The 22,515-nt window shown below is 48.9% G+C and overlaps 1 protein-coding gene across 1 annotated transcript in view; it reads left to right on the top strand.

Annotated features, from left to right (window-relative positions):
* The window catches only part of WRN (WRN RecQ like helicase), a 248,339-nt gene that overhangs the window by 29,082 nt on the left and 196,742 nt on the right, over positions 1 to 22,515 (top strand). Inside the window, exons 4-7 of the mRNA XM_082247844.1 lie at positions 14,364 to 14,512; positions 15,512 to 15,661; positions 22,245 to 22,317; positions 22,400 to 22,514. Coding sequence (XP_082103970.1) covers positions 14,364 to 14,512; positions 15,512 to 15,661; positions 22,245 to 22,317; positions 22,400 to 22,514 — 487 coding nt within the window. The remainder of the gene's footprint in view (positions 1 to 14,363; positions 14,513 to 15,511; positions 15,662 to 22,244; positions 22,318 to 22,399; position 22,515) is intronic.

Here is a 22,515-nt window from a genome sequence, read left to right as displayed (position 1 = left end):
GCAGCTCACACACAGAAAAATGGATGTGGATCACTGACACCTGCCTATCTCCAATCCCACACCACACAGCAATATCGATTGTAGTTTGTAGAACACAGTTTCCCTAAAATTCAGCAGACTCTGTCCCTAACAGGATTGAGAAGAGATCGTAGATCAGGATTGAGTGCAGATTCACCCCACCCCCCACACAGCAATATCGATTGTAGTTTGTAGAAGACACTGACCCTATAATTCAGCAGACTCTATCCCTAAAATGCCTACAACTCGCCCTGCCTAAACACTCCGACCTGTCCCTCAATTCTATCCGGACACAAATGGTTTTTTCCTGCCTATCTTTCCCTAATCAGCAGCCAGCACGTTGATGTGTGCTCTGTCCCTGAATCTAAGCAGCATAATGACGCCGCTGCGGCTGCCTCGAACTTATAAAGACTTGGTCACATGCTTCAGACGGCCAATCACAGCTACTGAGACATTTGCAGGCATGGCTGGGATGGCTTAAGGCACACCAGTTAAACGATTGTTGATTGGCTGTTGAAAGCCCGCCATGAAAAGAGCGCCAAAGCATGCAAAACCCGGAAATAAAACGACCGAACACGGATTTTTACCCGAACATACAGTAAAGTGTCCGTGTCCGTGTTCGGGTACAAAAAATCCAATTATTCGGTACGAACACGAATAATACAGTCCGTGTTCGCTCAACACTAAACGTCACTACTCGATATATAAAAGGAATCTCATGAATATTTAAATGCAAGATAGCCAGCTCAGGACTAGAAATCATAGTGTCTTCAAGAATTTCTGAAATCATGGAGAATTTTTTGTTCCAAAATGCTCTAATCGATTTGCACTTCCAGATTATATGGAGTAACGTCCCCTGTTCACCACAATCTCTCCAACACAATGCTGGAGTTGAGGGGTAAAATTTGGACAATTTAATGGGAGTCAAATACCAAAAGTTTTTACAAATTTCTGATATAATTCCCAATGATTAATACGTTCTCTGGTTTTTTTGGTTGTGCCTCTGTCTGCTATATAGATAAAACATTTTTCAACCCTAAAACAACTCCATCTCTGTTAAAGGGTACACCTTTGCAACGTGTTACATATTCCACCCGTATGTACAGTGGAACGTTTAACATGTTCCAGCTCCTGCCCCTTCTCCCCTCAATTCCCCCATCCTCTGTGACAGCAGGCAGGGGTGGTTCTCCCCGCACCTGCTGTCTCCTTTTTAAAAACTGCGCAGTTGTGCATTGCTCCACCCACACAGTCACGTCATTCATTCATAGATTTCTGTGACTGAATAAACTACAAGTACCGTCTTTTTTAGTTGGCTGCAGGGGTGTTGATGAGCGCTCTCGTAGTCCACTTGCCCATCCTCCAGCTTTCAAACAGAAAGTCCATACTGAGGTATAGGCTGAAAGCCAATGCCCATGTCTACAGGAGCCCATATTGCACCTGTGATCTACTGATCCTGGGTGCAATGCTTTTCGGGCTCCTGCAGAAATTTGTGCGTTTATTTATTTTTCTGTAAAGGTGAATGGAGCCTTTAAATCAAACTGCTATCTGGTATAAAGAGTGGACATCTGGTGATGCTAGCACATACATGCAGCTGCCTTCTTGCCCCTGCTGTTGTGCCCTCATGATGAAACTGAAAACACTTGCTGGTAGTGATGAATAGAGATGGGCTCAAGTGTGTTCGAGATCCTAGTCCCAACCCACGTGCCCGATCCTACCAGGAAGCCCACACTGCTAATCGCAGGCATGGAGACATTTCCCTGTCTGTGCAGCTGCGGACCGGGAAATGTCTCCCTGCCTGTGATTATTGGTTTGCAGTGTCGGCTTCCTGGCAGGATCGGGAAGGTGGGTTGGGACTAGGATCTCAAACAAGCCTGAGCCCATCTCTAGTGATGAAGCATCCTGCCTTTCTTGCCTCCTTGAACTACCTGAACATTTTTGACTGTGAGAATGCACCAGCATTTATTTACTAAAGGCAAGACTTAGGGGTGGATTTACTAAAGGCAACTAGACTGTGCACTTTGCAAACTACAGTTGCCCCAGAGCTTAGTAAATGAGGTAAAGCTTCACTTTGCAATTATGTGCAAGGAAAATCAACAGCATTTTTGCTTGCACATGATTGGATGATGGAGCTCAGCAGAGATTTTGCTCATTTACGAAACTGCACTTTGCAAAGTGCACAGTTTGTTTGCCTTTAGTAAATCAACCCTTTAGAGGCTGCTACAAGAATGTGCAGGCAGCCCTAGGTGCCTGAATTTTACACCTGCAGCAGTTTTTTTTTTTTTTTTATTGGGTTTAGTGCTTCAAGGAACAATGTCATAAAGGAAGTACTGGGGCTGCCATCGCTTACCACTTTCTGAAAATGCTAGTTATGCTCACCAGTTATACTAAATACTAGGGGATTGACTTACTAAAACTGGAGAGTGCAAAATCTGGTGCAGCTGTGCATGGCAGCCAATCCGCTTCTAACTTCACCTTGTATAATTAAGCTTTGACAAAAAACCCAGAAGCCGATTGGTTTCTATTCTATATGCACCAGATTTTGCACTCTCCAGTTTTACTAAATCAACCCTTTTAAGTCACTGACTCAGAAGAATATACAAATTAGAAATGCTGGGGAAATTTCAGAATTCCTTATCTGCTTACTGATTTATTGATTGGTTATTCTAGTAAAACAAGATAGGATCAACATAACAGCCAAGCAGCTATCATTTTCCAGAAGTACAGAGAGATCTTGGAATTTTTTTTTTAATTAGAAGTTTGCTTGAATGTTCCATACATGTGGTGTAAACACCATGTTTAACTTGTTACCTATAATGTATATACATTTTGTTGTTCATAAGGTGTTTAAGTGATGCATTAGAGGTTATACTATTATATATGCAGAAAATGTGCAACATGTATATTACTGCAACATTTCATATTCCTGATGTGTTTATTGTACCGTGTACTTGTGTTTATAAAGTATCCTGTTCTCTTTACATTGCAATATTTGGTGATATTGCCAGTCCCCCTTCTTATTTCTAAATGAACATACTAGACATGAGAGGATATCCATCTCTGCATTGTCAGTTTTCTGGCTGTGCTGGGAGAATAGCCTGCCTGTCCTCTGACCGAGACTGTGCTGGCATGCCCCCCTCCACAGCTAATCACTAGGAAAATCTGTGTATTGCTGTTTCTCTGCCTTCTTCTGGCACCCCCCTGCACTCATCACCCCCACCTCTCTTAGCCCCTAATGGCCCTTTCCCACTAGACATTGCACATCTATTGCGTGTTTTTTTCCTTGCAAATGTGCATGCATTTGATGTGCGTTTTTATGTGCATTTACATGCAGTTGAGGTGTGTTTTTCTATCTGAATCTATCCTCCTTTCTTTCCTTGGGCTTCTATGTGCAGCGTGATGCATTGCAGTGCCTTTGTGTGTGTTTGTGCGTGTATGTGGTGTGGAAAAATGCAGCATGCTGTACTTTTGACTGCAGCACACTGCACTGCAATAATGTGAACAATGCCCATAGGATTACCTTGATTTTGGACTGCTTATGCAGTTGGAGTGCAGCCAACTGCATCCCACTGTGTTAAGTGTGAATGGGCCCTTTTGCAGCTGAGAACAGAGATTATGTAATCACTTCTATTACAAAAATATTTTTCTCTTTCATTCATTGATGGACACAGCCCCTGCCATTCTTGACCGTTGGGTTATGCTGCCCCCCTACAGGAGTAGGACACTAGGCAGAAAAAACTTCTGGCTACACCCATGGGCAGTCCCATTGGGTATACTTCCTCTCCCTGCTATAGTTACTAATTTTTTTTTTTTGCTTGGTCAGGAGTAAGGACCTAGTTCCTTGCTGGGATCTTTGGTCCTGGCAAAAGTTTTTAGATAAAAATGTTTTTTCCTCCTGGATTTTCCCTGTGAGATCTACTATCAACTGCCGGAATGGGTGACAGACTGGATAATCTATATTCAGTGGTCAACCCAGTCTGGCCAGCGAGCGCGCAGGCCTCAGCTCCGCACTAGGTAGGCTGTGACATAGCCCCACTGGACCTGGACTTGGCCTGAGTTGCAGTGTTCCTCCTGGCTGACCGCAAACCATTTTGATGAAGAAGAGGATCTGTCTGGAGCGGTGCCCACCTGGTTCCTGGTAAGGTGAGTAGCTGTCCCCTCCTCTACCCCTGGAGGGTTTTGGGGTGGATGTAAACCCCTCCTTGGGATGGTTGGATCCCTGGGTTCCCCTCCTTACCACTGGCACCCCCCCCTGCCAAGTTCCTCATCCTGCCCCCCCCCCTCCACATATGCTGGGTATGTATGTATGTATGTATAATATGTTTTTTTTTGGGGTGTTTTGGCCACTTGCCTGGGGTGGGGGTAGGGCGCTAATTAGGATGGGGGGGGGGTTGTGCCGCCTGCGACCGGACAATCGACTGGTGGGGGGTGGTTGTACCTGGTGTCGGCTCCTGCCAGGGCCCCCTGTCCTGCCTGGATCTGTCCTGAGGCCTGGTTTCCCGATGCCTGGGTCCCTGTAGGTCCCGTGGCGCTGCCATTTTGTTGTAGCCTTGTGTATTCCTATACATGGGGCCATGTTTGTGTAGTCCGGTGGCTGTTTTCTTGTGGTTTGCATTGCAAATCGCAGCGGCCATGACAGTAGAGCCCCATGGGCAGCGATTTTGGCGGTGGGAGCCCCTCCTTATCCCCTGGTGCTGACTCCTGGGGATCATTTAGCTTCCTTACCGCTGCACGTGTAGTGCAGATTCTCCTGGTGATTGCAGGTGCCTGTGTCAGCGGGGGGTGAGTCTGGTGGGGTCCTCTCCCTCTCTGCTCATGGAGTCTTTGGAGCAAGTTTCCCCACCTGATCCCCTCTCTGACGCTGCTGGGCCCTCCGGGTCCCAACCATTCATCCATGCACTGACGGTGGTGCTAGAGTCCCTTGTGTCCCCGGTGGAGGCGGCTTGCAGGCGTCGGGCTATCAAAAGGTGAATGTGATGTCTCTTTGGATGCAGCTCGACTGATGGCTTGCCTCTCGGTTTTGGCGGTGGTCCATCAGCGTGTTGTTTTTGGCTCAAATGCTGGTCTGTGGACCAGACTTCTAAAAAGGCCTTGACTGATCTTCCCTTTCAAGGAGATCGTCTGTTTGGAGCTACCCTGAATTACATCATTCAAGGTCTCACAAGGCTACTAAGGGCAAGGAACCTCATCGTAGACATGGACCTTCCTTCTTGGCTCATAAGAAGCTTTTTTGTCCCTCAGGGTCGACTGACAAGGGCTCGAAGCCTTTCAGGGCCTCCTCTGGCGGATCCAAACAACCCTGGTCTGGCAAGCCAAGAGCGGGCTCCTTCTGCATGAAGGTGCGCCTCCACCCATATCAGGGGTGGAGGGAGGTCTTCGCTGGTTTCTGGACCCGTGGACCTCCCTAGTGCAAGACAAGTGGGTGCACAAAGTAATTCGGTCCGGTTACAATACCGAGTTTCACCCTTGCCCCCTGGCAAGGTATTTTCCTTCCAACCTACGCCTGTCAGCAGACCAGTTGCAGGGTCTGCTTGGGCTTAGGGTTAGCGTTTTATCTGCTTTGCTGTGGGAGAGGAGCATTCTCAGTTTGTGGCATTACCCTTTGGTCTCGTCTCCACTCCTCGGGTCTTCACAAAAGTGTTGGCTCCAGTGCTAGCCTTGCAACGCCAACAGGGATCGCGGTACTGGGCTACTTCAACGATCCTCTCTTGCGATCAGAGTCTCCCTCTGCTCTGGTGGAGAACCTGAAGATTACAATATGAACTCTGCTGGACTATTTGGGCCTGACTCTGGACTCGGCCGTAGCCAGAGTGCTCCTTCTTCTGGACAAACTCCAGAAATTGCAGGCGGAAATTTGCCTCCTGCTGTCCAAAAAATGGTCATTCCCTCCTGACTTGCATACGGGTGCTGGGCCTGATGGTATCTACCTTGGAGGCGGTTCCGCTTGCACAGTTCCATACGAGGCCCCTGCAAAGGGAGATTCTGACCAAGTGGGACAAGACCCCGCAGTCTCTGGACAATCCATTCGGGTGAGTCGGGGAACAAAAGAGTCCCTGATATGGTGGCTTCGCTCTCCAGCGCTTCGGCTGGGAAAATCCTTCCTCCACTTGTATTGGACATAGGTCACCACGGATGCCAGCCTGTCCGGTTGGTGAGGAGTCCTCGGCATGCATTCTGTTCAGGGCATCTGGACGCTGGATGAGTCCAAACTACCGATAAATGTCCTGGAACTCTGAGTGCTTAGACTGTGCCTGGATCATTGGACGGATCATTAAGAATCACCAAGGGGGCACAAAAAGTGCCCTGGCGGCTCTGGAGGTAGCCGGCATTCTAAGGTGGGGGAGAACGGTTCGTTCCAGCCCTCTCCGCCATGCGAGTTCCCGGGGTGGAAAATTGGCAGGCGGACTACCTCAGTCGGCAGGCTTTGGACTAAGGGGAGTGGTCCCTTTGTCCAGAGGTATTTAATCCTCTGTGTCTCTGGTGGGGCACCCCCAAGGTGCAGAGGTTTGTGGCCTGGTAAAGGGATCCTCTGGCAGATGCCACAGACGTGCTGGTGGCCCCATTGGGGGTCAGTACCATCTGATCTTCCATCTTGCTTTACAGGCGCTGGCTTTGAGGGCTTGCCTGTTGAACACCAGGTGCTAAGAGATGGAGCAAGGGTGTTCAAACTATGGCCCTCCAGCTGTTAAGGAACTACAATTCCCATCATGCCTAGTCATGTCTGCGAATGTCAGAGTTGTACAATGCCTCAAGGGAGGTGTAGTTCTGCAACAGCTGGAGGGCCATACTTTGAGGATCCCTGTGATAGAGGTTTGTCTGAGTTGGTGATTCCTACATTGTTAAAAGCTAGGAAATCTACTTCAAGGAAGATCTACCATCGTATGTGGAAGACGTACATTGCGTGGTGTGAGTCTCTTGGGATTCATCCTTACTCCTTCTTGGTGGCTCGGATCTTAACCTTCTTTCATTGGGGGGGTTGAACAGAAATTGGTCCTTAGTACCATCAAGGGCCAGGTATCGGCCTTGGCGGGTTTTTTCCAATGACCTTTGGCCACACACTCCCTGGTGCGTACTTTTCTTCAGGGTGTCCGACATTTGGTTCCTCCAGTGTGGGCTCTGTTGCCGCCTTGGGATCTTAATTTTGGTGTTTTCAACTCTACAGAAGTCTCCCTTTGAAAATATTTGGGAGAATTCCCTGCTTATGCTGTCCCAGAAGGTGGCCTTTTTGGTGGCTATCGCATCTGCACGCAGGGTGTTGGACCTGATCGCGTTCTCCTGTCGTTCACCCCATTTGGTGATTCGCAAGGATAACGTGGTGCTTCGCTCCTGTCTGTCATTCTGTCCTAAGGTGGTCTCTGACTTTCATTTTAATTAAGTCATTGTGTTGCCTTCCCTGTGTGCCAGGCCTAAACCTCCTGAGTAAATTGCGTTGCCTGCCTTGGATTTGGTCCAAGCAATTAGGGTGTACCTGGCAGCTTTCGAGTCTTTCAGGAATTCAGACTCTCTATTTGTGCTCACGGATAGACCTTGCAGTGGGTTGTCCCCTTCCTCTGCGACCATTTCCAGATGGATCAAACAGACGGTGGTTCAGGCCTATTCTATCAGGGGTCAGGTTCCTCCTTTCCCTGTCAAGGCACACTCTACTAGGGTGCTTAGAGCCTCCTGGGCTTTCCATCATCAACCGTCAGTGATGAAGGTTTTCAAGGCGGCCACCTGGTTGTTGGTGCACACTTTTACAAAGTGGATGTTTTGGCACCTGCAGATGCTTCCTTTGGCTGCAAGGTTTTGCAGGCTGCTATTTGCGGTGAGCTCCAGTTGTTTTGGTTGAGCCCATGGTTGAGCCCATGGTTGGCTAATGTTTAGCCTTGGGAATTTTTTTTTTGCCGTTTCCTACCCCTCATGTTTTACACTGCTTTAGGATGTCCCAATGGTCAAGGATGACAGGAGCTTTGTCAGTCAATGAATGAAAGAGAAAATAGAATTTTTGACTTACCGTAAAATCCATTTCTCTGATAATTGACGGACACAGCACCCATCCCTCTGTGGACTTATAGATCTCCTGACACTGCTTGTAACAAAACTGAGTGACTATAGCAGGGAGAGGGAGTATACCCCCTGGGACTGCCCATGGGTGTAGCCAGAAGTTATGTTTTGCCTAGTGTCCTACTCCTGTAGGGGGCAGCATAATCCAATGGTTAAGAATGACGGGAGCTGCGTCTGTTAATGAACATCAGAGAAATGGATTTTACGGTAAATCAAAAATCCCATTTCTCTTACGTCCTCTGACAGTCGCCGCCTCTTCATATTCGTCACATATGGGGTATTAGACTTTGCTCCGAAAGGGGTGGTCCCCTCAGTCAATACCCTCCTACTTCCTGCAACCATATCCCAGTTTTAATGTCTAGCTTGTCAGGAGTGGCTGGCTCTCTCTGTGCTGGGGCTTTGTGCCCCAGACTCTTTCTTCTTTTTTGATTTTTTGTTTGAGTTTTCTCTCTACCTTTACTTAGCTGTTCTTTTTGTCAGCATTAGTTAGTTCTTCGGATGAAGAGGATCATGCGGGCTGGGTCTCGGGCTGATCCCCCTGGTCGCAGGTCGTGGGTCAGTGGCTTCCCAGCCTGCCATCGAGCTTTCAGCCAGGTAACGCTCCTGGCACAGTGAACGACCCATCCCTGTTCGGTGAAGGGATGATTGGTGAGGTGGCTACCTCATTGGACGCTGTGCGGTTTCTCAACCCCCATTCTGTGCGTCTTGTATGCGACTCTCCCTGCCTCATGTGCAGCGGCTTGTTCGCCTGTGCGGGTCCCCCACGCCACTGTGAGGGAAGTGTATTTATGTGGGGACCTGTCTGTCTGGGGGGGTGTCAGTCTGGGACTGTGTAACCTGCCTCTATTCACACTGTTTGTCTCCCTATCTCTCGGCTGCATGCTGTGGGCTGCAAGGGGGGGGGGGGGAGCTGTGTGACACTGTGTGTGTCAGCCTTGTCAGTGTGTAAAGCTGTGTGCTGTGGGGCATGTTTTGTGGCATGTTTGGGCATTATACAGCGATCGCTGCGGCGATCTGACATGTTTTTTTATATACAGACATGTGTGCATTACTGTACTGTGGAGCGGCGGTTTCGGCGCCAAACGGCGCCATTTTGCCTACACTCGCTCCGGCCGCATGTTCTACATGCATGGCGGCCATTTTCTTGTAGCCTCCCATAGGCTTTCATAGAGCGCCCTGGCAGCATCACTTCCTCTTCTCCAGGAACACCGATCGAGGCAGCAGCAGCGGCGAGGGTCTCCTCAGGTTATATCCTTCCTATCCATTGCCTGTGTCAGTTTTATTGTCCCTGTGGGGGTCTCATTGTGCTTGTGTGTGTGGTGCGGTGGGCTGCGCTCGCCACGCTTGTTAAAGGGGCAGTTAACCCTTTATTATCCGGCATTTGTTATAGGGGCAATGGATTCTCAGGAGGGCAAATTTCCTACCGCCTTGGTGGAAAGCCAGGGGACCGCTGTTTCCCCCCCAGGGGGGGATTTAGCCACTATTGTGGCTGGCCTTGCTGCTCAGGTGCAGATGCTGGTGGCTGCTCAATCTACTAAAAGACCCAGAGTTGCTCTTTCCTCTGATTCTGAGGGTGAAGGTGATGGGGTTGCTATGGCGGGGGCCTCCTTATCGGGGTCCCGCTCCTCCCTGGATCTAGTGGGGTCCGAGGTGGAGGCTGAAGTTGAAGGGGTTGATAATTCTCCCCCTGGCTCGCCTGAAGAGCTTGCAATCATGGATGAATTGATTGCTTCCATAAAACAAACGCTGCGTTTGCAGGATGAAGTGTGTCCCCCCGCTGCCTTGGCGGCTTATGGGACGCAGAGAAAACGCAGGACGCCGCAGGTTTTTCCCTGCAATGATGATTTTCAGCGCGCTGTTAAGGAACAATGGCGCAATCTACGCAAACCTTTTGCTGTACCAAGTAGGTTCAAGCTGCGTTATCCTTTCTCGCCTTCCACTGATGAAAGGTGGTGTGTGCCACCCCCGGTGGATCACGCTATTGCGGTTTTAAATAAATCCACTGCGATTCCTGCAGAGGATTCCCCTGTGTTCCGTGATGCCACGGATAGGAGATTGGAGTCTCTTGCCCGTCATACTTATTCTGTTACGGGTTCTATGCTTAAGGCTCTGTTTGCCTCTCTCATGGCGGCCCAGGCGGTCGCAAGTTGGACGCAGATGCTTAGGCGCGTCCTAGTGGCCCATTCGGCCACGCCGGCGACCCTGGATATGGTGGATCAAATCCACCAGGGTGTCATGTATCTGTGTGATGCGGACTTGGACCTAGTCCCGTTGGCTGCACGTGTGCACAGCGTGGCGGTGTTGTCTCGCCGCCTGGTTTGGTTGAAATGTTGGTCAGTGGACCAGTCTTCACGTAAGACCTTAGCCAATCTGCCTTATGATGGGTCTCGCCTTTTTGGGGAGTCCTTGGATGTGTTGATTAAGGGGATCACCGGAGGTAAGAGCACTCTCTTGCCCCATTTCCCCAAGGCTAAGGGGGCTTCTGGGAAGAAGCATGCTAATTTTCGGCCCCCTCAGGGGTCCTTTCGTGCCTTTCGGTCGCACTACAAGGGCAAACCGTTCAAAGGTCAAGGCTCTCAGAAGAAGCCCTGGTCTGGAAAACAGAAGTCCGGTCAATCCGGATCCGCAGCCCATAACAGTGCGGCCTGAAGGGGCGCCCTCACCCAGTTTTGGGGTGGGGGGACGCTTGCTCGGTTTTCTTCAGCCCTGGTTGACCCGCGTGCGGGACAGATGGGTTCAGGAGATCGTTCGATCTGGTTACAAGATCGAGTTTCTCTCTCGGCCGGAGAGCAGATTTTTTCCCTCAAATCTTCAGCTGTCTCCAGAGCGTTTATGGGACCTGCACCTGGCGGTGCGGGACCTGAGGGCTCAGGGAGTGGTAGTTCCGGTGCCTCATCGGGACAGGTTTTGGGGGTTTTATTCCAATCTGTTCACCATGCCCAGAAAGGAGGGCAAGGTTCGTCCAATTCTGGACTTGAAGGCTCTGAACCGCTCTGTGCGGGTTCGCAAGTTCCGCATGGAATCCCTGCGGTCGGTGGTGGCTGCCCTGGTTCCGGGGGAATTCATGGCCTCCATCGATTTGAAGGATGCGTATCTTCACATCCCCATTTTCGAGGGTCACCAGAGGTTCCTTCGATTTGCCATTACGGAGGATCACTACCAGTTCGTGGCGTTGCCTTTTGGTCTCGCCTCGGCTCCACGGGTCTTCACCAAGGTGCTTGCACCGGTTCTGGCATTATTGAGGGCCCAGGGCATTTCTGTCCTGGGGTATCTGGACGACATTCTGGTTCGGTCTGCGACCAGCCAGGGTCTGGAGAAGGACCTGTCTGTCACGGTGCAAACTCTGCAGGAGTTTGGTTGGACGATAAATTTTCCAAAGTCGACACGGAGTCCGTCGGTTCGTCTTCCCTACCTGGGAATGATTCTGGACTCGGTGCAGGCGAAGGTCTTCCTGCCGGAAGACAAACTCGGAACTCTTCAGGAGGAAGTCAGGTCCCTCAGGGACGTTCCGCACTCGTCTCTGCGGACGTGCATGAGATGTCTGGGATTGATGGTCTCGGCCTTCGAGGCGATTCCCTTCGCCCAGTTTCACACGCGGGGTCTCCAAGCGGAGATCCTGTCCATGTGGGACGGGCGACCTCAATCTCTGGATCTTCAAATCTCGTTGAGTCATCGCACCAGAAGAGACCTTCTGTGGTGGCTCCAGTCCCCGATGGTGTCCGGGGGCAAGTCGTTCCGTCCTATCTCGTGGACAGTGATCACCACGGATGCCAGCCTGTCGGGCTGGGGTGGTGTTCTGGGCGTTCTGTCCGCCCAGGGGACTTGGTCGGAGGGGGAGTCTTCCCTTCCGATCAACATTCTGGAATTGCGTGCGATAAATCTGTCTTCATCGCTGGACGGACCGGCTGCAGGGCTACCCGGTTCGGGTGCAGACGGACAATGCCACGGCGGTGGCCTACATCAACCACCAAGGGGGCACCAGGAGTGCCCGAGCGGCTCGAGAAGTGGCCGACATTCTGTCTTGGGCCGAGACTCATGTCCCGGCGATAACGGCGGTTCACATTCCGGGGGTGGAGAACTGGCAGGCGGACTATCTGAGTCGCCAGACCCTGGATCAGGGGGAATGGTCTCTCCACCCGGCTGTCTTCCAGATGTTGTGCGCGAAGTGGGGTCTTCCAGATGTGGACCTGTTCGCGTCTCGTCTCAACAACAAGGTGAGAAGGTTCGTGGCAAGGACGCGCGATCCTCGGGCAGACGCGTCGGACGCGTTAGTGGCCCCGTGGCATCAGTACAGGCTGATGTACGCGTTTCCACCGATTCAGTTGCTGTCCAGGTTCCTTCGCAGGTTACACTCGGAACACAGCACGGTGATTCTTGTGGCACCGGACTGGCCTCGCCGGTCCTGGTACGCAGACCTCGTGAATCTGGCGGTCGACGCCCCGTGGCGTCTGCCTCTTCGAGACGGTCTCCTGTCTCAAGGACCGATATACCATCCTGCTTTACAGTCTCTGGCTTTGACGGCCTGGCTGTTGAGACCGAGGTCCTGAAGGAGAAGGGTCTCTCCCCAGAGGTCGTTCATACCTTGATCAACGGGAGGAAGTCTTCCTCGGGGAAGGTTTATTACCGTACTTCGAAGGCCTATTTTGCCTGGTGTGAGTCCAGGGGGTTTTCACCCCGCACGTACTCGGTTTCCCGAGTGCTGTCCTTCCTTCAAACGGGTGTCGATCAGCGTTTGGCGCTGGCTACGATAAAGGGTCAGGTGTCTGTGCTGGCCGTTCTGTTTCAACGTCCCGTGGCTTCCAACTCCTTGGTTGGCACTTTTGTTCAGGGTGTGCGGCATCTGGTTCCTCCTAGGAGGGATCCTTTGCCCCCTTGGGACTTGAATCTCGTTCTGTCTGTGTTGCAACGTGCTCCTTTTGAACAGATCAGGGAGATCTCGTTGTCTATGTTGTCCAAAAAGGTCGCCTTTTTGGTGGCGATCACTTCGGCTCGCAGAGTGTCGGAGCTGGCAGCTTTGTCCTGCAAGTCTCCGTATCTGGTTGTTCATTTGGATAAGGTGGTCTTGCGACCTAATCCTTCTTTTCTTCCGAAACGAGTTTCGGAATTCCATCTTAATGAGGATATTGTCTTGCCTTCGCTGTGCGCGAAGCCTAAACATCCAAAGGAGGTGAGATTACATTCTCTGGATGTTGTTCGGGCGATAAGGGTTTACCTTAAATCGACTGAGTCTTTTCGAAAGACGGACTCCTTGTTTGTTCTTCCAGAGGGTCCTCGGAAGGGCATGGCAGCGTCGGCCTCTACCATCGCCAAATGGATCAGGCAGACCATTGAACAGGCCTATGCCTTGCAGGGGAAGGTTCCCCCTGTGCCTGTGAAGGCGCACTCTACTAGATCTCTGAGTACGTCTTGGGCCTGTCGTCATGGGGCTTCTGTAGCCCAGGTGTGTAAGGCGGCGACTTGGTCGACCGTACACACTTTCACAACATTCTACAAAGTAGATGTTCAGGCATCGGCGGATGCTTCCTTTGGCCGCAAGGTTCTTAGTGCGGCAATTCCCTAGGGTCCCTTATGGGGACCTCTGGCTGTTGGGATAAGTTTTTTATCCCCTGGTTATTTGTCTTTTCCTGGGTTGTTGCTCCTGTTGAGCACTTGTTTTTCCTGTTGCCCAGATGGTTTCCTTCCTTTGGTAAGGTTCCTTTCTTTGATGCGGAGACTGTGTTGCCTTTTCGGCGTGGATGCGTTTCCCACCCCTCATGTTTGCACTGCTTTGGGACGTCCCCATATGTGACGAATATGAAGAGGCGGCGACTGTCGGAGGACGTAAGAGAAAACTGAATTTTTGTAAAATCTTACCTGTAAAATTCCTTTCTCTGAGTCCTCCGACAGTCGCCGCCCCCGCCCCTCTTTTGGGGTTTGGTTGTATACTCTACTGCTATTCCACTAAAACTGAGAAATGGTTGCAGGAAGTAGGAGGGTATTGACTGAGGGGACCACCCCTTGAGGGTGGGATATGTTAAAAGCTTTAATGTTAACATATTCTGTTGCCTAGCTACTCCTTCGGAGCAAAGTCTAATACCCCATATGTGACGAATATGAAGAGGCGGCGACTGTCGGAGGACTCAGAGAAAGGAATTTTACAGGTAAGATTTTACAAAAATTCCGTTTTTCTATTTACAAACGTTTTGCCTTTAATTTCTATTTTTAAACTTTTTTTTTTTTTTATGTGAAGATTCACAAATAGATTGTTCTTGTTTCTGGAACATGTTTCTGATCATGTTTATAGCTGTTCGTTTTACTCTGAACAGGTTTTCCTAAAGGTCTAAAGAGGCTGCTTGAAGACGAGTCTATAAAAAAAGTCGGTGTGGGGATTGAAGGGGATCAATGGAAACTACTGACTGATACTGATGTGAAGTTAAAGGGATTTATTGAGCTTACTGATGTGGCCAAAGAAAAAGTATGTTGTTCTGCTTTTTTGTTTTATATTAAATTGTTTTTCCTCGCCCTTCCTGCCCTCAAATGATCTGTTATCTGCCTGCTGCTCTGTATACTCCAGGAAAGTGCACTGGATAACAGATGATAACCATTGGTTCAGCTATGGTAGGACCTAACCACAATGGAAAGAGTGACAATATAGGGGCAAATGATCCTTTAAGGCACAGGTGTCAAACATGAGGCCCGCGGGCCGAATGCGGCCCCCCAGGCCATTTCATGTGGCCCTTGCACCTCTCCTGAAGCTGCGGCAGCCCCCTTGTCCCTGTCCCCACCTTGTCTCTAGCCGGCAGCAGAGAGGACAGAACTCCTTTGTCATATCCTGCACTCCTCTGTGCAGCTGCAGAAAGGCCTCCCCCCATTTCTCAGCAATTTGCAGCAGAGAGGAGGGCAGAACTCCTCCTACAGATCCTGCACCTCTCTGTGCAGCCGCAACACCACCTTGCCTTTTTTTTCCCTGGTCTCAGCAGACTCTGGAAGCCTACTCCAGCCCTTCTCTGATTCTCCAGACCCTGCACTTCTTCCCAGACCCACCGACATCTTTTTCCTGGGCAGCAGCACAAGGTAAGGGGGTGCATTGTGATGTAAGGAAGGGTGGGTGACTCTTGACTTCTGATGGTGGGCGGCGGTCTCGTGTAAGGGGTGCTCTGGACATATAAGCGGCCCTTTGAGGGCAACCATAATGCTAAAGCGGCCCGCGAATAAATTGAGTTTGACACCCCTGCTTTAAGGCATTTGTTTCATTACTTTAGGAAAATGCTGAAACCAGACTTTGTTTTATGCATTTATTTTACCATATTTGTGTTAAAGGGGTGCAATAAATCTGAAATCATGTTGTCTTCTAAATGTTCTCTACAAAATGGCTTTTCCCTTTTTATTATATTTGAATATTTTATGAAATCTGTGATTGTAAAACAAAATAGTTTGTAATAAACATGTGGATTCATTTTTTCTGTTTGTGCAGCTTAAATGTAGAGAAAAATGGAGTTTAAATGGCTTAGTTAAACACCTCTATAGCAAGCAGCTTCTGAAGGATAACTCGGTTCGTTGTAGCAGCTGGGACAAATTTCCTCTTACTGATGAGCAGAGACTCTATGCTGCCTCAGATGCTTATGTAAGTTAAGTTACTAGTTAATTGATTTAATAATGGTTATTTAAGATGTAATAATGTTTCAAAATATTTATTGTGCATCTCTAGCCAAAAAATGGTTAGTACCATTTTTTTTTTTTTTTTTTGGTGATGCCTTTGTTGTCAATGTGGCAGGAAGTGAGGAGTTCCTCCTCTAAACTACAAATGAAAAGGCACTGTTCACAATATATCCAAGATATTGCTGGAGTGACAGGATTTCCCATATGTTGAAGTAATTTTTCTCTTCCGTTCATTGACAGACATTGCTCCATATTCTTCACCATAGGGTTATGCTGCCCTCTATAGAAGTAGGACTAGGCAGACAACACAAAAGCTTGGCTGTGCCCCGTGGGCTGTCCTCAGCTGACATAATCCCCCTTTCTGCTTAGAGATGCTCAGTTTTTGTTTGCCTAGTTCAGGAGTAGGTCCAAGCACAAGAGAAATGTTGACCGCACAAATTACTCTCGGTGTGGTCAGTCCTTCCAGGGTTTCTCTTCCCCCCCCCCCCCCTACCCCTCAATGGGTGGCATTGAGCTGGCTTGCCTGCCCTGTGCTCATGGGGGGGTGGTTGATGCCCAGGCTGTGGGGGCCCCTGGCCTTGGTGCCTGCGGGCGTACTGTCCCCGTCACCCTCGGTGGGCTTGCTGTGGGGTGGGTGGCCTTTTTTGGGTTCCCTTGGGACAACTGGTGTGCCTGGGAGGCGGGTTGCCTGGTATTCGCGGGTCCAAGTACCACAAGGTAGAGCAGGCCGAAAATGTAGGCAGGGCTTTGCAGCCTATTAGCTGGACCCTGGGTGGGGTGGCCCCAGTTGCGGCGGCTGAAGCTGCCATTGTACCCCGGGACAACAGTTTCCTCTCCACTCCCCAGGCTGGTCACGGGTTCCTGCGGCTGGCCAAAACTTTGGGCCGCGCAGCCGAAAACTTTAGGCCGCCCCCTTCTGGTAGAATGACTCTGGGGGGGAGAACAGGGTCCCTGGCAGGTTGAGCTGCCATGGTACTGTGGGGCATCCGCCTTTCCGAGTGGAACTGTGGGGATAGCCTGTCTACAGGTCTTCCCGCATTAACGGCGGGAGGTCCCCTTTAGGGGGGGGGGGGTCTGTTTGCAGCCTCCACTGTGGGCCTCCGTAAAAAGGGCCCGCGGGGTCCTGTTGGTGGCTCCCCTTTATTTTGCGGGCCTCATTCGGTTGTTCCTGTGCAGTTATGGTGTTCTCTTTTATATAGCTTATTTTGACAATTGTGTCTATAGGTGCTGGGTGCATCCATTCCAACCCTTGTTGGTCCCAAGACTCTTTGCTGTCCGGTATCTCTTTAAGGAGTCGTCTCTGAGGAAATGGAGGGGCGGCCAGTTTCCCCCTGCCTATGGCGAACTGGCGGATCGGTTGGTCCAAGGTCTACAGTTTGCCTGGGATGCGTCTTTGGATGCGGTTCCCGTGAGTGTTTAAGCTATCCGTCTCCGCAGTGGTGCTTAGACGTTTTTTGTGGCTAAAGTGTTGGTCTGCAGATCAAACCTCCAAGAAGCCCTGACTGAATTGCCTGTTCCGGGCTACCCTGGATGACATCATTAGGAGTCTTGACAGGTGGTAAGAGTATCTTCCATCCACTGTCTGGGAAGGGGAAGGTGCCTCCCCAGCGGCGTGGGACTTTCTTTATAGTCATAAGAAGTTTTTGTTGTCCTTCATGGACTTCAGAAAAAGATTCCAAGTCCCTCAAAGCCTCTGTTTCTAGCGGCCTTGGTCTGGCAATCCGAGAGCAGGCTTCTCCAGACCTGCTGACAACTCCCCTTCCCCATGAAGGTTCCCCCCCCCCATCCGTATCTGGAGTTGGGGGGATTTCTTTATTGGTTCCAGGATTGTGAACCTCCCGGGTCAGCAACCAGTGGGTCCACGAGGTGATTGTATTCCGGTTTCAAGATAGAATCCTGTTCTTGTCCTCTGGAATGGTTCCTTCCTTCCACTGTGCGCCTGCCCCCGGATCAGCTACAAGCTCTGTTGTGGGCAGGGCAGGACTTTTTGTCCCAGGGCGTGATTGTCCCGGTTCTGTTGTCCTAAAGTTTTTGGGGTTTTTATTCATACCCTGTCATGGCTTCCAGGAAAGAGGGCAAGTTCGTCTGATTCTGGACTAAAGGCCCTGAACCGTTTTGTGCGGGTGCAATAATTCAGGATGGAGTCCTTTCGGACAATGGGGGTGTCTCTGCATCAAGGGGGTTTCCTGGCTTCTTTAGACGTCAAAGATGCCTACTTGCGCATTCCAATTTGCACCCGGCATCAGCATTTCCTCCTCTTTACTGTGAGAAAGGAGCACTATCAGTTTGTGGTGCTACACTTCGGTCTAGCTTCTGCTCCTTGGTTCTTCACGAAAGTGTTGGCCCCGGTCTTAGTGTTGCTGCATCAGAAGGGACTTGCTGTTCTGGGGTACCTTAATGACCTCCTCTTGCGAGCAGAGTCTCCGTCAGCTCTAAAGGCTGATGTGGCAATTACTCTCCAGACTTTGTGTGAGATAGGGTGGCTTCTGAATTATCAGGAGTTGCCCTGGTTCCGACCAAGAGATTCAACTGTTGCTAGCCCACACGTGGTCATCCCTTCGGACATGCATGCGAGTGTTGGGCCTGATGGAAGCAGTTCCGTTTGCACGGTTCTACACGAGACTTCTTCAAGAGGAGATTCTGGTCACATGGGACAAGTGTCCCAAGTCGCTGGACAAGGTGATTTTTCTGAGTCGGGCGACAAAGTGTTCTCTGGTCTGGTGGCTGTGTTCCTCGACCTTGCTACGAATGCCCATCAATGTCTTGGAACTTCGAGCCATCAGGCTTTGCCTGAATCATTGAACGAGCAGCCCCGGGGGTTCCTGGTGCAGATTCAGTTGGACAACGCCATGGCCATGGCTTATGTGGATCACCAGGTGGCATAAAGAGTGTGTTAGCGGCCCTGGTGGTGTCCAGCATTCTCTGGTGGGCAGAATGGTTTGTTTCAGGCCCTCTCCACTGTGCACATTTCCAGCGTGGAAAATTTTGGCAGGCGGATTACCTCATCAGGCGTTGGACCAGGAGGAATGGTCCCTTTATCCTCCAAACGTGTTTCATCAGGTTTGTCTGCGATGGGGCTCCCTCGAGGTGGATCTGTTGGCGTCTCGGCTCAACAAAAAGATGCAGAGGTTCATGGCCAGGTCACGAGATCCTCTGGCAGATGCCACATACGCTCTGGTGGCTCCATGGAGCCAGTACCATCGGATTTAAGCCTTTCTTCCGCGCCAGCTTCTTTCGCAACTTTTATGCAGGATCGAGGCCGAAGGGTTTCTGGTCATTCTGGTGGCTCCGGACTTGCCTCACCGGTCTTGGTATGCCGGCAACCGTTCGCCAAGGTCCCCTGGAGGCTTCCTTTCAGGGACGATTTGTTGTCTCAAGGGCTGATATTTCATCCTGTTTTACGGTTGCTGGCTTTGACGGCCTGGCTGTTGAGAGCCAGGTGCTGAAAGATAGGGGCTTGTCTGGCTCTTTGATTCCAACCATGTTGAAAGTGAGGAAATCTACATCTCGAAAGCTTTATCATCGGACGTAGAAGGTGTACATTTCCTGGTGAGAGGTTCGAGGAGTCCATCCTCATTCCTTTGCAGTGGCTCAAGTTCTGGCCTTTCTTTCTTCAACAGGGTGTTGATTCAAAACTGGCTTGAGCACCATGAAAGGCCAAGTGTTTGCCTTGGCAGTCTATTTTTTTTTTTTCTTTTTTTTTTTAAGACCTTTTGGTTTCCTATTCATTGGTGCATACATGCCTTTTTAGGGGGTTCGTCATTTTACTCTACCTGTACGTTCTCCTCCGTGGGTATTCAACCTAGTTATGTTGGTTCTTTAAAAGCCTCCCTTTGAAGACATATGGGAGATCACTTTACTTGCTCTGTCACAAAGGTGGCTTTTTTGGTGGCTATCACCTCTGCTCGAAGGGTGTCGGAGTTGGCGGCTTTAACTTGTTGTTCTCCCTACCTGGTGGTTCACAGGGATAAGGTGGTCCTGTGACCACGGTCATCGTTCTTCCCGAAGGTTGTCTCTGATTTCCATTTGAATGAGGACATTGTGCTGCCGTCCTTGTGTCCCAGGCCGCCTCACCCCAGGGAATTTGCCTTGCATACTCTGGATGTTGTTTGAGCTATTCGGGTCTATTTTGCAGCCACCGATTCCTTTGATTCCTTTCGGAGGCCAGACTCCCTCTTTGTGCTTAGGAATGGACAGTGGAAGGGGCTTCCTCTTCTACCATTTCCAGTTGGATCAGACAGACGGTGTCCCATGCTTATTTTCTTAGGGGTCGGGTTTCCCCCTTTCCCTGTAATGGCACATTCTACTCGGGCACTTAGTGCTTTTTCGGCCTTCTGTCATCAGGCGTCAGTGGCGCAGGTGTGCACATCGTCCACTTGGTCGTCGGTGCATACTTTTTTCACAGTTTTACAAAGTGGATATTTTGGCATCTGCGGATGCCTCCTTTAAGTGCAAAGTTTTGCAGGCTGCAATTTAGAGGGTCTGTTTTTCCCTCTTGAGGGTCTATTTTAGGTTGGGCTCCTAGTTGAGCTACTATTACCTGGATTAGCTTGTGTTTAGCCTTGGGTTTGTTGTTCCCACCCTCATGTTTGGCACTGGTTTGGGACATCCCTATGGTGAAGAATATGGAGCTGTGTCTGTCAATGAAGGGAAGAGAAAATAGGATTTTTGTACTCAATGTAAAATCCTTTTTTATGAGTTCATTGACTGACACAGCACCCACCCCTCTAAGGAGTCTTTATGCTTCTGTTACTGTTTGCTACTAAACAAAGTGAGTATCTCTAACTCAGGAGGATTATGTCAGCTGAGGACAGCCCACAGGGCGTAGCCAAGCTTTTGTGTTGTCTGTCTAGTCCTACTCCTGTAGAGGGCAGCATACCCCTATGTTGAAGAATATGGAGCGGTGTATGTCAATGAATTTAGAGAAAAGGATTTTACTTTGAGTACAAAAATGCTATTTTTTATCCTAGACTCTTAGCTTTTCTTGATTCACAGTACAAACGCCTCCCCCTCTCTTTTTCTAGAAAGGAATAATTTAACTGATAAGAGTGCAGCACAGAAATAGAGAACAGGAAGTTATCTTACTTAGATTTTTGGCAGGATCAGCAGATTGTTTTCCACTTTTCTGTCATATATAACAAATTGCTTTCAAATGTATTTTTAACAGGCCAAAAAAGACCAAGTAAGAGGAGTTCCCAGGTTATGGTTTTCATAACCTTTAAGGACTACAATATGTATCAATATTATTTTATGGTGTTTTTGTAAATCAATTAAAACGTTTTGGAGTATATTTTAGTAAATCTTTAGTTTTATTAAACCCTCTCGATGCCACCGATCTATGGCATACATTAGCAGCAGCGGGAGGATTTACACACACTCACTGCTGCAGTAGTGCACGTTAATCTGACAAGCCAACTGTCGCCTGTCAGGTGGAAGCAATCAAGTGACTGAGCAGCCGGCTTCTAGGGACCCTGTTAGTGCACTTTTTTGCTTATGGTACCTTTCCACCATGTTTTCTTGGGTTTTGCTGTCTCTGTGGGCAGGGAGGAGGGAGATGAGCAAAAATGAATGTGGAAGTGACATGCACTACATCACTTCCAGATTTGGATATCACTAAGGCACTTATCCGCCCCCCCCCCCTCCAAAAAAAAGAAAAAGATTTGAGACCCCCGCATACATGAATATACAAATCTAAAACATGTGCCAGAGGTTCTTTAGAAGTGCAGATATTTTTTTTATTTACAAAAATCTCGCATGACGCATATTTGATGAACTGTCACTTTTGTTATGTGAACTGGCACAGTCTAATATTTGGTGAACTTTAAGGACGAGATTTCATGCTTAATTACGTTGGTATTTTAGTTGATTTATGTATTCCATTTCTAGCATTGAAGTCTCACTTACATATTTGCAGAGAGTGGTAGCACAGCACTTACCTTATAACTTTTATGAATTATGCCCCAGTTGTGCCTACGTACAAAAATGTTGTTTGTGGTACACCTGTATTACTGTGCACTCCAGAGTAAGTGAAATACTTCTAGAGATATTTTTAAAGATTAACTCTAAACTGATGACCTATAGGGACTTTTAAAGCTTTTCCTATGGAAAATTTAGAGTTCCAAAGTTTCACGGGCATGTGTCATTTTAAAGCTTGACATTTTGGGTATCTAATTACTTGACACAACCTCATATTTTAGATTTTACCAAAAAACGGGTAATATATTGCATTTTTTGTGCTTTAATATGTAACTATAGTGTGTTTTTTTTTTTTAACAAAAAATTGTCACTTGATAAACCATTGCATTAATTTTGTGTGTGACAAAAATTTAGAACTACCATTTTATTCTCCACGATCTCTGCTTTCAGAAAATGAATGTTTGCAGGTTTTAACTACTCTTCAGGCCTAAAATGCTTTTTTTAAAGTGTGCAAACAATTGCAAGAATGTTCCTGATGGGCTTAATATCTGTTTATCAGTCAAAGGAGATCTAATCAAGTAAAACTATCTTGAAATCTTACATGACGTTTGAGATTCTTGTTTACGTTTCAGGCTAGTCTTCTAATTTACCAAAAATTAGAGAACATGGACGAGAGAGAAAGGGATCTGTTCCATGTCAGTGCAGGTAACTTTCTATAGCCATTAGTTAAAAATATGATTTCACAAACATTTTATATGTGCCCCTATGACTACTGTGTGTATTACAGAAGATAGTTCGGCTTCGCTTGACATGAAGGACAAACTGAAAGCTCTGTCACAGGAGTGCCTTGATTTAGTTGATCAAGTCCCATATGATTTTGAAATGTGTGGAAAGGCACAAAGG

This window comes from Pelophylax lessonae (genome assembly GCF_965119305.1).
Source record: "Pelophylax lessonae genome assembly, chromosome: 1".
NCBI lineage: Eukaryota > Metazoa > Chordata > Amphibia > Anura > Ranidae > Pelophylax > Pelophylax lessonae.
This window is presented reverse-complemented; position numbering and strand designations above follow the sequence as displayed.